General features: G+C 37.3%; 1 protein-coding gene across 1 annotated transcript; it reads right to left on the bottom strand.

Moving 5' to 3' along the window:
• Positions 1–190: 190 nt before the first annotated feature.
• LOC123667175 (phospholipid phosphatase 5) lies at positions 191–17,620 on the bottom strand. Its single transcript, XM_045601143.1, has 6 exons — positions 17,544–17,620; positions 14,203–14,389; positions 12,328–12,397; positions 3,081–3,209; positions 2,088–2,255; positions 191–476 (listed from the first exon to the last, which is right to left on the bottom strand). Exons 1-6 carry the CDS (start codon positions 17,618–17,620, stop codon positions 256–258), a joined length of 852 nt encoding a protein of 283 aa, XP_045457099.1. The 3' UTR covers positions 191–255.
• Between the last annotated feature and the right edge of the window lie 596 nt (positions 17,621–18,216).

Below are 18,216 nucleotides of genomic sequence, written 5' to 3'. Positions count from 1 at the left end.
ACCTGTGATGCTTCTGGTGTTGCAGACGTCTATAAGCTACGGTAATCGCCTACAATCTGAGCCGTAAGCTTGTTTGCACCCACGTTAATTTGAGAAAAAAAAGTTTTAAAATTGCATATGCGTGTGTCCAAAAAATTTACCAGATTTATAATATTATTATAGATATGTAGTTTAAACAAATGCCCCTCGCTTGTATAGTATATAATAAAAAACTTTTAAAATCTTTAGCGTCCTGATTTAAAATAATAACTATCATTAAATCCATTTATCTTCTTTTTTACCGTTTAACAATGGTGTCGATTCTTCCTTTATATCTTTTATGGGACTTATGTCTGGTTTTCCACTGAAGAATTTTGCTACATTCGCCTTTGAGACTATGTATGGAACGCCCGCTAGATCCGATGATAGAGGATTGTAGTACTGTCTGTAGCAGAATGTCGAAACCGCTAACCCCAGGATCGATCCCACTAACACATCTGAAAGATAAAATTATCTATAGCTAAAAAAAATCTGTTTTTTTTTAAATAACTTCGAAAACAATAATATAACTGCAATGGGTGTACCGATTTTGATGATTCTTTTTTTGTTCGAAAGCTGGTGCTTTTCATGTGTTATAGTTCGCGTCATGTAAAAAGAACGCTGGCCTTGAAGCTGCGCAGAAGCGATTTATCGGTCTATTTGGTGGTATGGGGTAGGGGGCGGCCGTGTTTATCACGTGTCGCATGTTTGCCGCTGTGCTATTGGTTGGATAGTTCGACGTCGACTCAAAATACTAGTAGAAAAGTTTTAAATTACGAAATAGTTTTACATAGAGAAGTGAGAAAAATTATTTACAATATATAATTCGCGTCATGTAAAAAGACGCCGGCTGTCAAAATGCGCAAAGGCCAAAATTTAAAGTGTTGCCAACTCTTGAAAAACATTTTTGGTACTGTCCATTTTTTGGAACAGTCTTATTTGGTAAACAAACCACTGTTAATCGTAATTCACGTTTTTTCCGCATTTATCACCCACTTTCACAACACATTAGCATACGGACACTTGTAAAACTCCATTTACTATTTATTTCACTAAAAAACAAATATGAATTTATCATTTTAGACACATAAAAACTATTAAGATACGAATATCGAGAGTACAGATAATTAATATTTTTTAATACGACATTTCAATAACTAAAAAATTTGTTATGGCTTTTGTTTAAAAAAAATTGTAATTTTGTAAAGTGACAATTACTATACTTATTTAGTCCGAATTATTCGCACTGGTATTTCTAGTATTTTTTAATGTACCTACCAATAACCATTATACGAAGTGAAAGCCTAATTAAAAAATAAAACAGTAGTACTTTTGTGCGCGAATATACCCACGCGCAAACGCAGTTTCTTTTAGCGTTCTTTTTACATGACGCGAACTATACCTTTCTAATTTGACCGGGTATTGCCAACTACTTTTTAATTGATGATTTACTCATTTTATTACTTATTAATGTTAACCCTGAGGAAAAACTCCGATGTTGAATGTTGATGGATGGTAAGTTCCATTTGGGATCCTAATAGATCTGTCTTGATCGAAAAATGCCCAGAAAAAAATTGTATTTTAACGTATCAAATTTGAATAAAGCATTTGGAATCCCTGTTTCAAACACACAATTGTTTACAATAACTTCCCATACAAATCGTCGTTTTTTATTATAACTTTCAACAGGGCGGCCCCAGCAGATAAAAAATCTTGTTTCATGGTTCCTAATACACCGAGAATATAAGCACAAAAGCTCCGACGACATCTATATGACCAATCCAAACATTTATGTACTGCGCCAACCTATCGTCGATGGTCCTGATTGATTTTAATTATTACATCAACCAGACCTGGTTTGATTCATATTACAGGAAAAATTGCTATATCCTGCTCAAAATCTGGACAAGCCCGACTTGGAAAGCACTTCAACCTAACAAAAGACCACGGCTAAATAATACTGCTTTCAAGCAGTTCCTGTGGTGAGTAAGGTGACCAGAGCTCCTTGGGGCTTTTACCATCAGGTGAGCCGTACACTTGTTTGGCGGTAAAGTATGAGTATAAATGACCTTGCCAGTGGTGATGGTAGTCGCACGTCCTGGAGAGGGCAATGCAGGCGGCTCCCACGAGGGGCGCCAGTGCGGTCAGAACCCGCGCCGCGGAGCCCCGCCTCCGGCCCAGGGCTCTCAGACGCCCGCACGCCCACGCGGACACGATGCCCAGGGAGCAGAACGATACTGGGAGACGGATTATAAATGTTAAAATTATTTATATGTATATGTTATATTTTGCAATTTTGAAGTAATATCCTGCTGTCACTGATCTACAGTGGAGCAGCGTGGTGGATAAAGCTCAGATCCTTCTATTAGACGGCGAAAGGCGCCCATGCCCTGTAGTGGGATGTTACAGACTAAATCGTCTGTACACCATTGAAAGATACAAAAAAAAAGTGAAATAAGAGGAATGTACAAAGGCCGGTTTTATCGCTAAAAAAGGTGATTTCTTTCTGACCATATTTCGGTGTAGGGTAAGTCATAGAAAAAGCGGTTCGGAAGTGTCAATATAGATAGATAAAGTATTAATTTATTTTGTCAACTAACATATATTTTAGGATTTTCTTGCGCTGAGGACCTGTTTTACCATTTGCGGACAAAGTTTTATCCTGCAAATAAGTTACGGCTAGACTTTAACAGCAGGAGGTGGAATGCCATTAAGACCTGTTCTTTTGTTTAACTAACCACACCATTTAGATTCATATTTGCGAGTAGAATTATATCATAAACACAGTGGAATTCGATGTTGAAAAAAAAAAATTGGTTTATTGGTATATTTATTGGTTGCTAAGTGGCTTTTGTCGCTTTTGATGGGATCTTATTGGAATTTTTTAGGGTTATATCTGTCGGATATAATCATCCGTCAAACAGCGTTATCCACAACTGCTGAATTAGGCTCTAAATATAATAATATATAAGCTGTTTTTCAGTCTAAACCTTATATAAATTTCTACCTTTCCTTTTAGTACTAGAGTGCCTTGAACGGAACAATAGGCATTAGAAACTCACAGCTGCTATGCCCACTAGGGAATGATTTCCTCCCCTCCATAACATCAGCGATGTCTCCCGTACACTTGAGGTCCGCAGTTTGAATCCCATCTGGGAAACATCGGTAGAAGAAATCTGGTCGGGGACGACCTGTAATATACCACATGAGTCATGAGATTAGACATATAGCTTTTGGATATGAATTCAATTCACATCAATAAGTCATATATTAATACAAATACCAAATAATGGAAAGTCGCACACGCCCACGTCTCTGCCTACATTGTATATAGCCAATATAAGAAAAGAATGATAAATGTACAGTTATAATATTCAATATGTGGTAGCTTGTTATTAGCTTTTTTTTATTTTTACTCTGTATTATATTTTATTAAGGGACGCTATTTTTTTAAGGGACGAGCCCGTGGATGTTGTATTATAAATAAAAGAAAAATTTTAGGAATACTTTTGCTTACGCTTCAGCCTGTAATATCCCACTGCTGAGAATATGTCTCTTTCCCTATGTAGGAGAAGGATCAGAACTTAATCTACCACGCTGCTCCAATGCGGGTTGGCGGATGTATTCCCTACTATGAGTAACGATCTGTTATAACCCTGATTAGTTACCCTTATTCCCAATTCAGCACTCCTATTCTGCCTATTCAGCATTTCTATCCTTTAGCAGGTGTTATTACTTATCCACCACAGTCAGTCTCATTCCCATCTTCCATCCGCGCTAGACGTGTGCTTTAAAAAATTAATTTTGTTTCCTTTTTTTAAAAAGACTCTCGCCTTGAGGCTCCTAACATTGGTGGCAGCGGAAAAGGGATCTGAAAGGTCCCAGGAAAAACGTCTCTCCGTTTTAAAGTTTAAATAAAATTCAATATTGAATTCATATATCAAAAGTGCGCGAGTTGAACGAGTTCCAAGGACGCTAAAATTGTGTGACAACCCCGATTTTGTGAAGTTTAACCCCTATCATAAATATAAATCATCAGTGTACATCTTAGCAACAAAACGCATGCAACAAGAACCTGTGACCTATCGACGCAATAACTGATAACCGATCGACGCAACGCTCGGAAGAAATACGATACGCAAGACGACGCGTGGGACGAACGGAAATGAATCGCATCGCTATCGCTCTAGCTGCATTACTGTAAGTCGAATTCATTTTTGTAATTTGGTCATTGCGAGTCATTTTAATCATCAACTGCTTATAATAATTATTGTTAATTATAATATAAGGACATTTCTGTACATATTATAAAAATAAAAATGGCAACCAGCAGAGCTCCGAGCCCAAAATTAGAAAATCCAGATATATATTTAACAACTGAACAGGACGGTGCTACTTGTACTCCTCCTTTAGAATCACTTCCATCTGGACCTATTACTAGGTCCAAGAAAAAAATTGCTACCGGAACTAAGATAGAATTAGATCTTTCAACTTTATTAAAATTCATAAAACCATACGACGGTTCCAGGGAAACCTTAAACGCGTTTCTGGTAAACTGTAGTAACGCCTATGACCTAGCCACAGAACCCCAAAAAGATATATTATTTAAATATATACTTTGCCAATTACAAGGTAAAGCCCAAGTAGCTTGTTCGATTAAAGAATTTTTAAATTGGCCACAACTCAAAGAATTCTTAAAAACACAATTCAGCGAGCGGAAACATTACGCTCATTTATTGACAGACCTTCAAGAGTGCAAACAGCACCCAAATGAACCTGTTAGCCAGTACGCGTTGAGGGTTGAGACTTGTTTATCGCAACTCCTCACCGAAATATCAATTAGTCACGGTCACAAAAGTAGAGAAATGATAGGGAGAACAGCAGCCATGGAAGAATTGGCACTTCATCATTTTCAAATGGGATTAACACCACGTATCTCAAACATAATCCGGTGCAAATCCCCAAAAACTCTTAATGAGGCTGTTAATATAGCAATTTCAGAGGAAAAAATTCAACAATTTCTTTACAAAAATTCTCAGTCTAGTGCGAGATTAGAAAAACCAAGAATTATCAAGTCTAATTTTAATCAAAATTCGAATAACCAACATAATTATAAATTCAATCGCAATTTTCCAAGTCAATCAATTTCAAAATCACCTAACAATTATTATAATAATCATAATCAAGCCCCGATCAATGGCTCAGAAATATTCTGTAGATATTGCAAGACACCCGGTCACATCCTAGAACAATGTCACAAACGACAATATAACAATGAACGGTCTAAGTTCAATTCAAATAATTCTAGGACGCAACACCGTGTTCATTTACTGACTGATAACTCCGATGAGGGTACAAGTCATCCAACAAGTCCAACTAGTCCCACAGAGGGCTACGACACCGTAGATTTTAACTCAAAAAACGAGTAAATGTCTCGTCCCGGTATCGTGCGGGACCTAGTCGAACACAAACCGATACCCTCATTCATGATACTAACTCTAAATCGAATAATTATAATTACCAATCCCCGACTCCGATACATGGAAGTCAAAATTCTCAAATCCAACATAATTCTAAGCCCGCGTCGTTACATGACCAACAGGCTAATATTGTTTCTGAGCCCAATCACAAACAGGGTAACCAGCCCCAACCTTATAGTGGCTATAATAATACTAAATCCAATATTTTTGAAATCACTAATGACCCAAGCATTATGCTCCTACCACATGTAATCGTGGAATCCTTAGTATCCGACATTCCTCTTTCCCTACTTGTCGACTCAGGATCTTCTGTAAGCTTAATTAAACATTCATGTCTGCAAAATCATCCTAAACTTATAAAAGAAACTATCCAACTTAAAGGAATCGACTCATCAGGAAATCCTATCCTGACACGAGGTCACTTTCAGTTAAAATTAAAAATAGCTAAATCAAACGTTTCTTACAAATTTCATGTTATTGATAAAATTCATTTACCCTATGATGGCATCATTGGTTCTGACATGCTCAACGCGCTTAATTGTAATATAGATTATAATAAAGATATACTCAAAATCGGGAAGGCGGCGTTAAAATTACATTTCAATGATCCTGCCTATGTCATCCCTCCTAGAACTGAGCAAATTATCGAATGCTCCGTTTCAAATCCGGAATTAAAGGAAGGATTAGTCCTCGATCAAAAAATCTCCGATTCATTATTAATAGCCAATTGCGTAGTTCGGGTTAAAGAAAATAATAGAATAAATTTATCCGTAGTTAACACCTCCGAGAATGAAATTACCTTAAAGTCTAATTTAAATCTAAAATTGATCCCTATTGAGCCTTACGAATCCAACGTGTATCAATCCGCGACCATTAACCATATAAATGCTTATTCTAATGTTACTAAACGTACAGAAGAAGTTCTAAAACAGCTTCGCGTCTCTCACCTTAATGAAGAAGAAAAGGGTGCCCTTATGCAACTATGTTCCGATTATTCCGACATTTTCCATTTACCAGGCGAAAACCTAACATATACGAATGCATTAAAACATGATATAAAAACAACCACAGACGTCCCAATTCATACTAAAACTTACCGGTTTCCTGAAGTGCATAAAACTGAAGTCCGTGATCAAATTAATAAAATGTTAGATCAAAATATTATTGAACCATCGAACTCACCCTGGTCTTCCCCAATATGGGTTGTACCAAAAAAGTTAGATGCGTCTAATATCCAAAAATGGAGAGTTGTTATAGATTATAGGAAATTAAACGATATAACAATTGGCGACACTTATCCAATTCCCCAAATTACAGAAATTCTTGATCAATTAGGCCAGAGTACTTACTTCTCCACATTAGACCTCGCATCCGGCTTTCATCAGATCCTGTTAAATGAAGACGACAAATCCAAAACAGCGTTCACTGTCCCAGAAGGCCACTTTCAATTTCTCCGTATGCCGTTTGGCTTAAAAAATGCACCCTCAACTTTTCAGAGGTTGATGAATTCTGCTCTCTCCGGACTACAAGGTATACGTTGCTTTATATACCTTGATGACGTCATTTGCTATTCTCACGACATAAGAACACATATACAAAATTTGGAATTGATCTTCCAGAGAATGCGAAAATTTAACCTTAAGTTGCAACCCGACAAGTGCGAGTTCTTACGTCGAGAAGTCGCCTATCTTGGCCATGTCATTTCTGCCGACGGCGTCAGGCCGAACCCAGATAAAATCAAGGCCGTCCTCCAATTCCCCACTCCACAGAATCCTAAAGATATTAAATCGTTTCTCGGACTAGTATCTTACTATAGACGGTTCATACCCGATTTCTCGAAAACCGCTAAACCTTTAACCAGTCTCCTGAAGAAAGATCAGCCTTTTGTTTGGCAAAACCAACAGCAAATGGCATTAGAAACCCTAAAAAATAAACTCATTTCAGCTCCTGTTCTTTGTTACCCTGATTTCACTAAACCTTTTACAGTCACAACGGATGCATCAAACTATGCCCTCGGAGCTGTTCTTTCCCAGGGTCCCTATGGTCAAGAACGGCCAATCGCCTTCGCTTCCCGAACTCTAAATAAAAGTGAAAGCAACTACAGCACCACAGAGAAAGAATTACTGGCTATTTTATTCGGATGCAAAACTTTCAGACCGTACCTCTACGGTCAAAGATTTAAAATTGTTACCGATCATCGCCCTTTAAAATGGCTTTTTAATCATAAAGACCCCTCAAGTAAATTACAAAGATGGCGTCTCAAGCTCGAAGAGTTTGACTACGAAATAGTTTATAGGAAGGGCAAGCTTAATTCAGCAGCAGACGCTTTATCTCGCTATCCCGTTAATCCTATATATCCAGAAATCGAGAACCAATTACCATCAAATAGCGATCCAACACTTCTACCAGAACTTTCTATTGGCGATAACGAACTAAATGAATGGGCCAACGAGAATCCGTTGCCATTAATTAATGACCCTACACCTTTACCAGAACCACCCATGGGCAATAATGACCTTGCTGAATGGGCTGAAGTAACATTTAGCCCTTTAGATGAAAGAAATTTGGATTTCGTACCATTAACTCCTCCTATTGCTATTGAAAAAGCAACCACGCCCATTAAACCGAATCCAAACCCGATTATTGATCCCCAACCGTCGACCAGCTGGCAGGCACCATCTATACCTAATATTTCTAATCTTGAACCAGATTATCAAATACCGGAAATGTTGTCAATACCAACCAACGAAACAAATCTTGAATTAAATCCAGAACCTCAATCTTTAATCACGGAGGAAGTATCTCTTCCCATGGCCGAAAACCTCGGACCTTCTTTAACCCATGAAACCTTACCAATACCTTCGAATGAGGCAGGAAGTTCTGTCGCACCACAAGCATCTCTACACCTACCTGATGAAACATATAACAATTTCTTAAAATCACCGACGAAATCCTTTAACACACAAATAATAGAACACAATAATAGCCTGCTTAAGAGCACCCAAAAATTGATTATAATACCTACCTCAGTAGACATGGATGAGTCTATGCCCTACGTCCAAGAAATAATTAATAACTGTCCAGAACCTGCCCGCAGCGAATTTTTGAAATTAGAAAGAAGTCCCTTTACCTGCTTACCTTTAGAATATGAAACTAAAACTTACCTCTTCGCGTTTACGAAAGTTCACTATTTCGATGATCATTCATACCCAGATATATTTAAAACCTTGAAATATTTACGAGATGAGATAATGATAACGTATCCAACTGAAAATGACATATGTATATCTGACTTCAAAAATCCCTTTGATAGACATTCCTTCGTAAAAATTTATAACATGTTAGGCTACCTGTTTGATGGAACTAATATTAGAATTCACATATATCATGATCAAATAATATATCCAACCTTGAACGAAATTCCGAAAATCCTTAAGGAGAACCACGACATACCTATTGCCGGTCATCTTGGAACCAACAGGATGCTTAACCGCATTAAAGAGCGATATTTCTGGAAAAACATGCGAACCGACATTGAATCCTATATCAAAAAATGCCAATCTTGTCAATCTAATAAAGCCCTGCGCAAGATAAATCGAGCACCGATGGTTATAACATCTACCTCAACTTCTCCATTCGAAAGATTATCCATAGACATTGTGGGACCTCTTCCTGAATCCGGAACAGCTAAATTAAAATTCATCTTAACTATGCAGGACGACCTAACAAAATTTAGTTTAGCATACCCAATCCGCAGTATCACCGCCGAAGAGACAAGCGAGTGCCTTTTACACTTTGTGTCTCTGTTTGGCATACCTAAACACATACTTACTGATCAAGGGACAAATTTCACTGCAGAGTTATTCCAAACAACGTGTCAATTTCTGAAAATCAAACACTTATTTTCCTCACCATATCATCCACAAACCCAAGGTGCGTTAGAAAGATCGCATTCTACCCTAAAGGAGTACCTCAAATCGTATATAAATGACAACCAGGACAACTGGCCTCGGTATGTTTACACAGCCATGTTAGCATATAATACAGCCGTCCATTCAACTACTCATTACTCCCCATACGAATTATTGTTCGGACATAAACCGCATATTCCAACATCCGTCTACGAGGAATCATCTACAGCTACATACCCCGAATACGTTAGAATGCTACAACATCGCCTAAAATTCACCCGCGACAAAGCATTAGAGTTTATACACAAATCCAAAACGACATCTAAAGAATACTACGACACTCGCACTCGCCCTGTAGAATATAAAGTTGGCGATTACGTTTTACTCAAAAATCATCTAAGGCTACGTAAAGCCTTATCTCCAGTATGGAAAGGGCCATTCAAGGTAGTAAAAATACACGGTGACCACACACTTTCACTACTCATTAACAGACGCCATGTCAAACACCATTACGATGAAGTTAAACACGCTGAAATCGAGGATACATCTCATGCTGGAAAATAAAATATTATAATTAAGATCATTTTACTCTATAACATAATATTTACAAATTTATCTTTCCTTACAGCACGATGGCTAATGCTCTTCAAGAGTATACCCGTCCAATCAAGTCTGGACCAGGCATTTACTTTGATCCAATCGGGAAACTTAAGATTAACGTCGGTCATCTAGATATCGTTACCGCTTACGATATGTCTTATATTGAACCGCATATGGAAAATATTAATTCTATCTTAGGTACGGTACGATTTTTATGTAGTCAGATCCAGATGGAAACAATAACAAACCTAGAATGTCATAACACCTTAGAACCACTAACTGTAAAATACAACGATATTGCATCAGCATATTCCTCTATTTCACATTTAATTGGTAGTAAAAGATTTAAGAGAGCTTGGATAGGTGCCGTAGGAACTTTATCAAAAACTATATTTGGCACTTTGAACGAAGATGACGCAATAAAATATGATAACGCAATACAAAATGTCCAAGATAATGAAAAAAGACTAAGTTCATTGATAAAAGAAAGTATCTTGGTCACAACTACAACCTTGTCCAAATTTAACGATACTCTTCATAAAATAAAAATCAATGAAGCTAGCCTTGATGAAGCCGTTAACAACCTTTCTTTAAAACTTAAAAATATCTCCAAAATTTCTGTTGAATTAAATTACAAATCGAATATAGATTCAATCTTGACTAGTTTAGAGGCATCCTTGCTTACATTGTCGTTTCAAATGGAGGATATAACAAATGCCATCTTGTTCAGCAGTCGTAATACTTTGCATCCCGCTATATTACCTCCGAAACAACTGTATAAAGAGCTTGTCGACAACTATAGATACTTACCAACTAATGTTAAACTACCAATAAGTTTAGAGTTAAGGAATATCCATATACTATTAAATGTATCTAGTATAGCTTGCTATAGTCTAAATGATAAGATAATATTTGTATTAAGATTACCATTAGTTTCCCCAAGAGAATATGAATTATTTCATAGTATAGCATTACCCACTCCACACGACTATGTAAACCCTAATACCTTTAGTCTTATAAGACCTAGTAATAAGTTTATCGCAATGACCAAAGATAAGACAGAATACTGTAATCTGGAATCACTTACGGATTGCCAAGCAGTTAGCGCAAATGAGTACATCTGCTATATAATGAGTGTTTATCCCACAAGTGCTCATCCGAATTGTGAAAGTGAATTATTGTCAAAAGTAATCAATGTTCTACCCGTGCAGTGCAAAACCGATTTTCTTAGTGGGATATTAGACATTTGGATGCCCATTTCAGACAATAACTGGATATACATACAATCCCAGAACAATAAAGTGTATATGGACTGTATTAATCAGAAAATTTTGGAATTAGATGTAGTCGGTACTGGTGTTTTGAAGGTACCACAAAATTGTGTCGCGTCTTGTAAAACTACAAAATTAGTTCCTAGATTTAGTGGTTTAAAATTAAATATAAGTGTTCCTCGTCCTAATTTTAATTTAATAAAAGATCCTTGTTGTATTTTAGATAAGTTCCAAAATGAGATAAGTAATGAGCCCCCTATTCAACTTCAAAATATTGATTTAGATACCTTTACTTCAGAAACTAGCTTAAGGTTAAAATCTATGTCAAAGGAAGCTGATAAAATCATTAACCAGCACCAAATTATAAAATACGGGACTCACTACTCAATAGCCATAATGTTAATATTTTCCTTAATTTGTATTTACTGTATATTCAAAATTTTTGTATGTATTAAATCGCAACGTCTTTCCTATCGCTTCCCTAACGTCTCCCAACCAACCCAAGAACAAGACATAACCCCTAATCCCGTTAATCCTGATAGGAATCCCAAATCCTCGGTAGAAGATCCTTCCCCTATTAAACCTGTCAAACTCTCTTCGGGTGAAATTCCTTCACCAAGCATTAGAGTCAAGGTGTGACCTTGTATCTCCTAAACTTCAGGCCCCTGAAGTTTATTCTACCCCGGGGAGGTGTTATAACCCTGATTAGTTACCCTTATTCCCAATTCAGCACTCCTATTCTGCCTATTCAGCATTTCTATCCTTTAGCAGGTGTTATTACTTATCCACCACAGTCAGTCTCATTCCCATCTTCCATCCGCGCTAGACGTGTGCTTTAAAAAATTAATTTTGTTTCCTTTTTTTAAAAAGACTCTCGCCTTGAGGCTCCTAACAGATCGCTATCAGGTTTACATGATAACGACCGAGACTGACGGCTTAACGTGCTCTCCGAGGCACAGTGGGGAGATCCACAAGGACCGCTCAAACACCCCGACCACGGCAAAGATCTGTATGGCCAATACAAATGTCACAAACCATAATACTTACCGACTATTAATTTGACTGTGTCTGTCAGAGTTCCAGTTATTCCAAGAGCAAGCGACCAGGCGAGGAGCAACTGTAATATAAAATTATTTTGTTGAAACTGGATAATTCCTATACAAAAGTGGACTAATTTACATATTCAAGTAAATAGCAGGTAGAGGAAAAAGTTTTCGTGTATTGTAAAAGTTGCAAATATAAAAAGTGTGTGTGCATGTACGCACGTAAGAAGTTATACTTCATTGGCTAGATAACTTCACGTTGCTAACTTTATTGACTAACTTCAGGGTGTTCAGGGGTTTCCTAACGCACCAAATGAATTACAACTCCAAAAAACTTTTTGATAGCGTATTGTTTGCTAATAACGAATCATTTTTGAAAAGACTGGTGACGAATGTGGAAGGAAAGCTTCACATATGGCGACACTCGGGTTGACAAGCAATAAGGATGTTAAGTTTATGATGGGATTTGAAGGGCCTCATTAATTACGAGCTGGGCAAAACCATCGATTCAGAATTTTACTGTCAACAGCTGATGAGACTTAAGCAAGAATATGAGAATAAGCGGCCAGAAATGATCAACAGAAAAGTCAACATTAATTGAGACAGTTTGACTGGGAAGTCATAACGCATCCAATAAATAATTTAATAAAAAATAACTTAATATATTTTTTTTCTATTATATTAATATTAGTTGTATAGTGCTGTGTGGCTACGGCACTAAAGAATTTAGCCACCCCCTCTCTTCCCGTTGGTGTCGTAAGAGGCGACTAAGGGATAACAAGGTTCCACAACCATCTTGGAACTTAAGAAGCCGACCGATAGCGGGATAACCATCCAACTGCTGGCTTTGAAATACACAGGCCGAAGACGGGCAGCAGCGTCTTCGGTGCGACAAAGCCAGTACTGCGGTCACCAACCCGCCTGCCCAGCGTGGTGACTATGGGCAAAACACATGAGTTCACGTTATTTTTGGCGTAAACTTGTGGAGGCCTATGTCCAGCTGTGGACTGTATAGGCTGTAATGATGATGATGAGTTGTATAGTTTTAGCAAGAAATTATATCATATATTAATCTATAAATAATTTAATAATGTATAAATAATTCAATGATAAATAATCTTAAGTTAATGTTATAATTATTTGCTCACAAACGAAAAAAAACCGACTTCAGTTACATCGACAAGTAATACAACGTAGGTCGACGAAAAATAATAATAATAATAAATAATAAATGTTTATTTCATCAATTTCAAACAAAATTTATTATTTATTTATTATTTATTTATTATTTATTATTATAAAAATATTATTATTATTATTATTATCCACCAATTATTATCCTCCAAATTCCTCCAATTATTATTATTATTATTATTATCCACCATACAGCCTCGATCTTACACCCTCAGATTTTCATCTGTTTTGGTCTCTTCAGAATTCTTTAGGTAGTGTCAAGTTAACACCAAGAGGGGGCTGTCAAAATTACTAAACGCGGTTTTTTAATAAAAAGTCCCAAAATTTCTACAACAACAGAATCCTGTCAATACCTACGAGATGGCGGCAAGTTATCGAATAAAATGGTACATATATACCTATTTAAATTTTGTCAAATCTTACCTTGAATTTCTATATAAAATACCAAGAGCTTATTTCCCCGACCTAATATAACAAATAAAGCACTTATCCGATTTCGATGAAATTTAAATGGGACCACACAACAAGCACCAGCATTCTATTAAAAAAGGAAGCATCTATATCTGAACATCAAATATATTTTATGAGGTACCATACATAAAAAATACGGTCCAATTTAGATCTTCCTCTTTTTTGAAGTTGATTAAAAATAAATAAATATATAAGTTTCATGGGCATATGTTACCTCCATAGCATCATTGCAGTCGTTAAGGAACGCCCACGCTACAAACGACAGCACACAGGGCACTGTTAACACTATAGACCATAGCATGCCACTCGGTACGTAGGACTCGTGACGAGGGTATTTGCAATTGTTTTCAAGCTCCCACTGGGGTATCACTCTTATGAACGGATCCAGGGACTCCATATAGCTGAAATATTTGATTAAATATTTTAGCACGTTTTCAGATTATTTTAAATGAGGTGTGGCACAGCAGGAAATATCTTGCTCAAAATCTGGAGCAACTCGACTGGGGTAGTATCTCGATCTTACAGAAGATCGCAGCTAAATAATACTGCTCTCAAGCAGCACTGTGTTCCTGTTGGTGAGTAAGGTGACCAGAGGTCCTGGGGGGATTAGGGATAGGGTCCGCAACGCGTTTGAGATGCTTCTGGTGTTGCAGGCGTCTACAAGCTACGGTAATCGCTTACCATCAGGTGAGCTATAGGCTTATTTGCCGACCTAGTTGTATGATAAAAAAAAAAAAAAAAAAAAAAATCGAAATTAAAAAAAAAATTACTTCGTTCATGTAGGCGTCAAAAAATTCACGATCACGGGTTGAATATTGGGAGCTTCGAAATGACAATTGTAGTAAGTCCTATAGAATTAAATATGCAAAAATGTTTTTTAAGCATAACATAACATTTTTTTTTTATACAATGATAGGCTTGCGTTTGACCACTATTTCACCTGATGATAAGTGAAAATGCGGTCTAAGATGGAGCACGCTTACCTAGAAGTAACCTATTCACTCGCGACTTAAAGATCCCCAGGTTATAATTTTCTGGAAACACAGACGCTGGTAGAGAGTTCCATTCTTTGGCTGTACGGATCAAGAATGTACTAGCGAATCGCTTAGTGCGTATAAGGGGAATGTCAACCATATAAGGCGTAACGCAGAGCGTCTGGTTGTACGATGATGGAAGGGGGTAGGGGGAATCAGGTTATGGAGTTCCTGCGCACACTCTCCGAAGTGTATCCGATAAAATACCGACAGGCCGGCGACCCTCCGTCGATGATGCAAGCTTTGCAGCTTTGCAGCGACCAGTGCATCATCACCGATGAGCCTCCTGGCTCGTCTCTCGATCGACTCGAGAAGCTCCAGCTGGTACTTGGCTGAGCCATCCCAAAGATGAGAGCAGTACTCCATGCATGATCGAACTTGCGCTTGATATAAATTTAGAAGCTGTTCCGGAGTGAAGTACTGTCTCACCTTCGAGAGGACGCCCAGTTTTCTGGCAGCTGTTTGAGCGTTTGTCTCTATGTAAGAGCCGAAATTGAGGGTGGATGACAAAGTAACGCCAAGAAGCTCCAGGCGGCCGGTTATGGGCACGGGTACACCTCGGAAAGAGGGAGTCAGATGGAAAGGACTCCGCTTTGCCGAAAAAAGACACGCCTGGGTCTTAGAGGCGTTGAACTTGACCAGGTTTGCGTCACCCCAATCGAAGACAGCTTTAAGGGACAAGTTCAGACGCTGAATCATAGCTTCCCTCAGCGATTGGATCTCAGACCCACTCGCTCGTGCGTTGGACACGTAACGCTCGACAACGGTGCTGTCATCTGCATACCCAAAGATTCCGGGTTTGAGCAGGTCGTTGATGTGCAGCAAGAATAGCGTTGCCGAGAGTACAGACCCCTGAAGAACCCCGGCATTGATGGCCAAACGATCGGAATCGCAACCGTCTATAACTACGCGGATCGATCGATCCCTCAGGAAGTCAGATATCCAAACACAGAGAGAGAGGTATTTGTCTGGTTTTCAATTAATCAAAGGCAGCTTAGAATATTTTATTAGAGTTAAAAAGGAAGATATCACAGATTCGGTATATAGATGCATCAACATCACTTCAGCCCATCAACCACTATCGTATTCCACTGCTGGACATAGGCCTCCACAAGTTTACGCCAAAAATAACGTGAACTTGTGTGTTTTGCCCATAGTCACCACGCTGGGCAGGTGGGTTGGTGACCGCAGGGCTGGCTTTGTTGACCTATGCATTTCAAAGTCAGTAGTTGAATGTTTATCCCGCCATCAATCGGCTTTTTAAGTTCCAAGGTAGTAGTGGAACTGTGTTATCTCTTAGTCACCTCTTACTACACCCAAAGGAAGGAGGGGGTGGCCATATTCTTTACTGCCGTAACCACACATCACGACAGTATGTAAACAATGCTGAGATGAATCTTATGATTATGAATAAATGAATGAAGCATTGAAATGAATATTTATGAAAATGAAAAACTAATTCATCAAAGTCATTATATTTCAAGTCAGAGCCTATTTCGCTGATTGCCAAAAAAGCTATGTAAGATGTGACATTATGCAACAGATTTCTGTTGATTTAGCCCTCAACGTTCCACAGCTGGGCATAGGCCTCTTTCCCCATGTGGGAGAAGGCTCGGAGGCAATGCTCAATTAGAAGTTGGTGGATATATTCTATATTTTGAGTTACAGGTATATGGTAACAGGTGTTTATGAACTTTGACTAGACCGTTGACGCAGTTTGCAGTGACCCAACTTTCTGCTCCAGGGTTTATGGGCACCCCGGTCTGGGTGATATATATATTTATTTATATATGTAATATTTAAATGTATTTTTATCGAAAAAAAAAATATGTAGCTATACCAGTCGGCTGTTACCTATAACACAAGCATTAAGTTGCTTACTTTAGAAACAGATGACCATGTGTGTATGTTGTAGATATTTATTTATTTTAAGATAAAAAATGGGACCGACAGTGTCACAAACTCTCCGAGGGATGGTGGGGATAAGTACAGTTGAAGTCTATTTAAGATTTATAGTAAACAAATTTAATTTTAATACTAATATTGACACAAGTAAGAGTTCAACTTAAAAAATAAAACTAGAAGTTTAATTTATGACCTTTCCTTCATGTAGTCTGAAAGAAATTTCAATCAATAATTTATGCTTTAAGAACAAATATACAGTACGAATTTAAAAAAAATCCCCTTGTGTTACATTTTTCTACTAAAGTAAATAGAATATAAAAAATAATTCACAGACACAAAGCTGGGCGTAGTAAAAAAGTAGTACAGATAATGATTACTTAACAATTTATTAAAAAAAATTAATTACTTCGATGAATACTAACAAAATATCGTCATTATTAAATGGAGCATTTCTTTAAATAAGTCAGTTTAAGTCCAATATTTAATGATTTATAAAGATATAACTTATTAATTAAGCGTAATTTTACAAATTAAATATAATATGATAACCATTTCATTCATAAATTGTCATAAAATTTAATAATAATGCTACATCAACATATGGCAGGCAACTTACCAAAATACTGAAAACAATATTATACGGAGAGTGATCTCTGTGAATAAATTAAAGCTGGCAGATCTTATAAGCGGCATGTTTCATAAATTAACTATTAAATTTAGTAAAAAATAAACATGTACTACTAGAAAATTTTGCCAAAACAATCCACCGTAGTGGGGACTGCAAAATGTTTGACGTTAGTGCAGTGTTGTCAAAATGACCTTGAAAAGATTGCCAATAATATTATTTTTTTTTTGCCTTGATATATTGTGGTTTAAAGTTACCGTTGTTAGTTCATTAGAGAAAATATAAATATAATGCTTTGTTAAAAAGATTAAATATTAGGTATTTATTTTACTATTTTTTTATCTTTTATTACATCAACAACATGTATTATATAAATATACAATATATGTGTTCATCACTCACTTCAGCCTAATACAGTCAACTGCTGGACATAGGCCTCCACAAGCTCAGGCCAAAAATGGCATGAACTTATGTGTTTTGCCCATAGTCACCACGCTGGGCAGGTGGGTTGGTGACCGCAGGGCTGGCTTTGTTGACCTATGCATTTCAAAGTCAGTAGTTGAATGTTTATCCCGCCATCAATCGGCTTTTTAAGTTCCAAGGTAGTAGTGGAACTGTGTTATCTCTTAGTCACCTCTTACTACACCCAAAGGAAGGAGGGGGT

Source organism: Melitaea cinxia, chromosome 27 (assembly GCF_905220565.1).
Source record: "Melitaea cinxia chromosome 27, ilMelCinx1.1, whole genome shotgun sequence".
Lineage (NCBI taxonomy): Eukaryota > Metazoa > Arthropoda > Insecta > Lepidoptera > Nymphalidae > Melitaea > Melitaea cinxia.
This window is presented reverse-complemented; position numbering and strand designations above follow the sequence as displayed.

Excerpts from the sequence above, each read along its gene's own strand:
- LOC123667175 (XM_045601143.1), bottom strand. The coding sequence starts at position 17,620 with ATGCCGCTTATAAGATCTGCCAGCTTTAATTTATTCACAGAGATCACT. Across the intron at positions 12,398-14,202 it reads ACTGCAATGATGCTATGGAG|TTGCTCCTCGCCTGGTCGCT; the intron begins GTAACATATGCC and ends TTTATATTACAG. Across the intron at positions 477-2,087 it reads CTACCATCACCACTGGCAAG|ATGTGTTAGTGGGATCGATC; the intron begins GTCATTTATACT and ends TTTATCTTTCAG.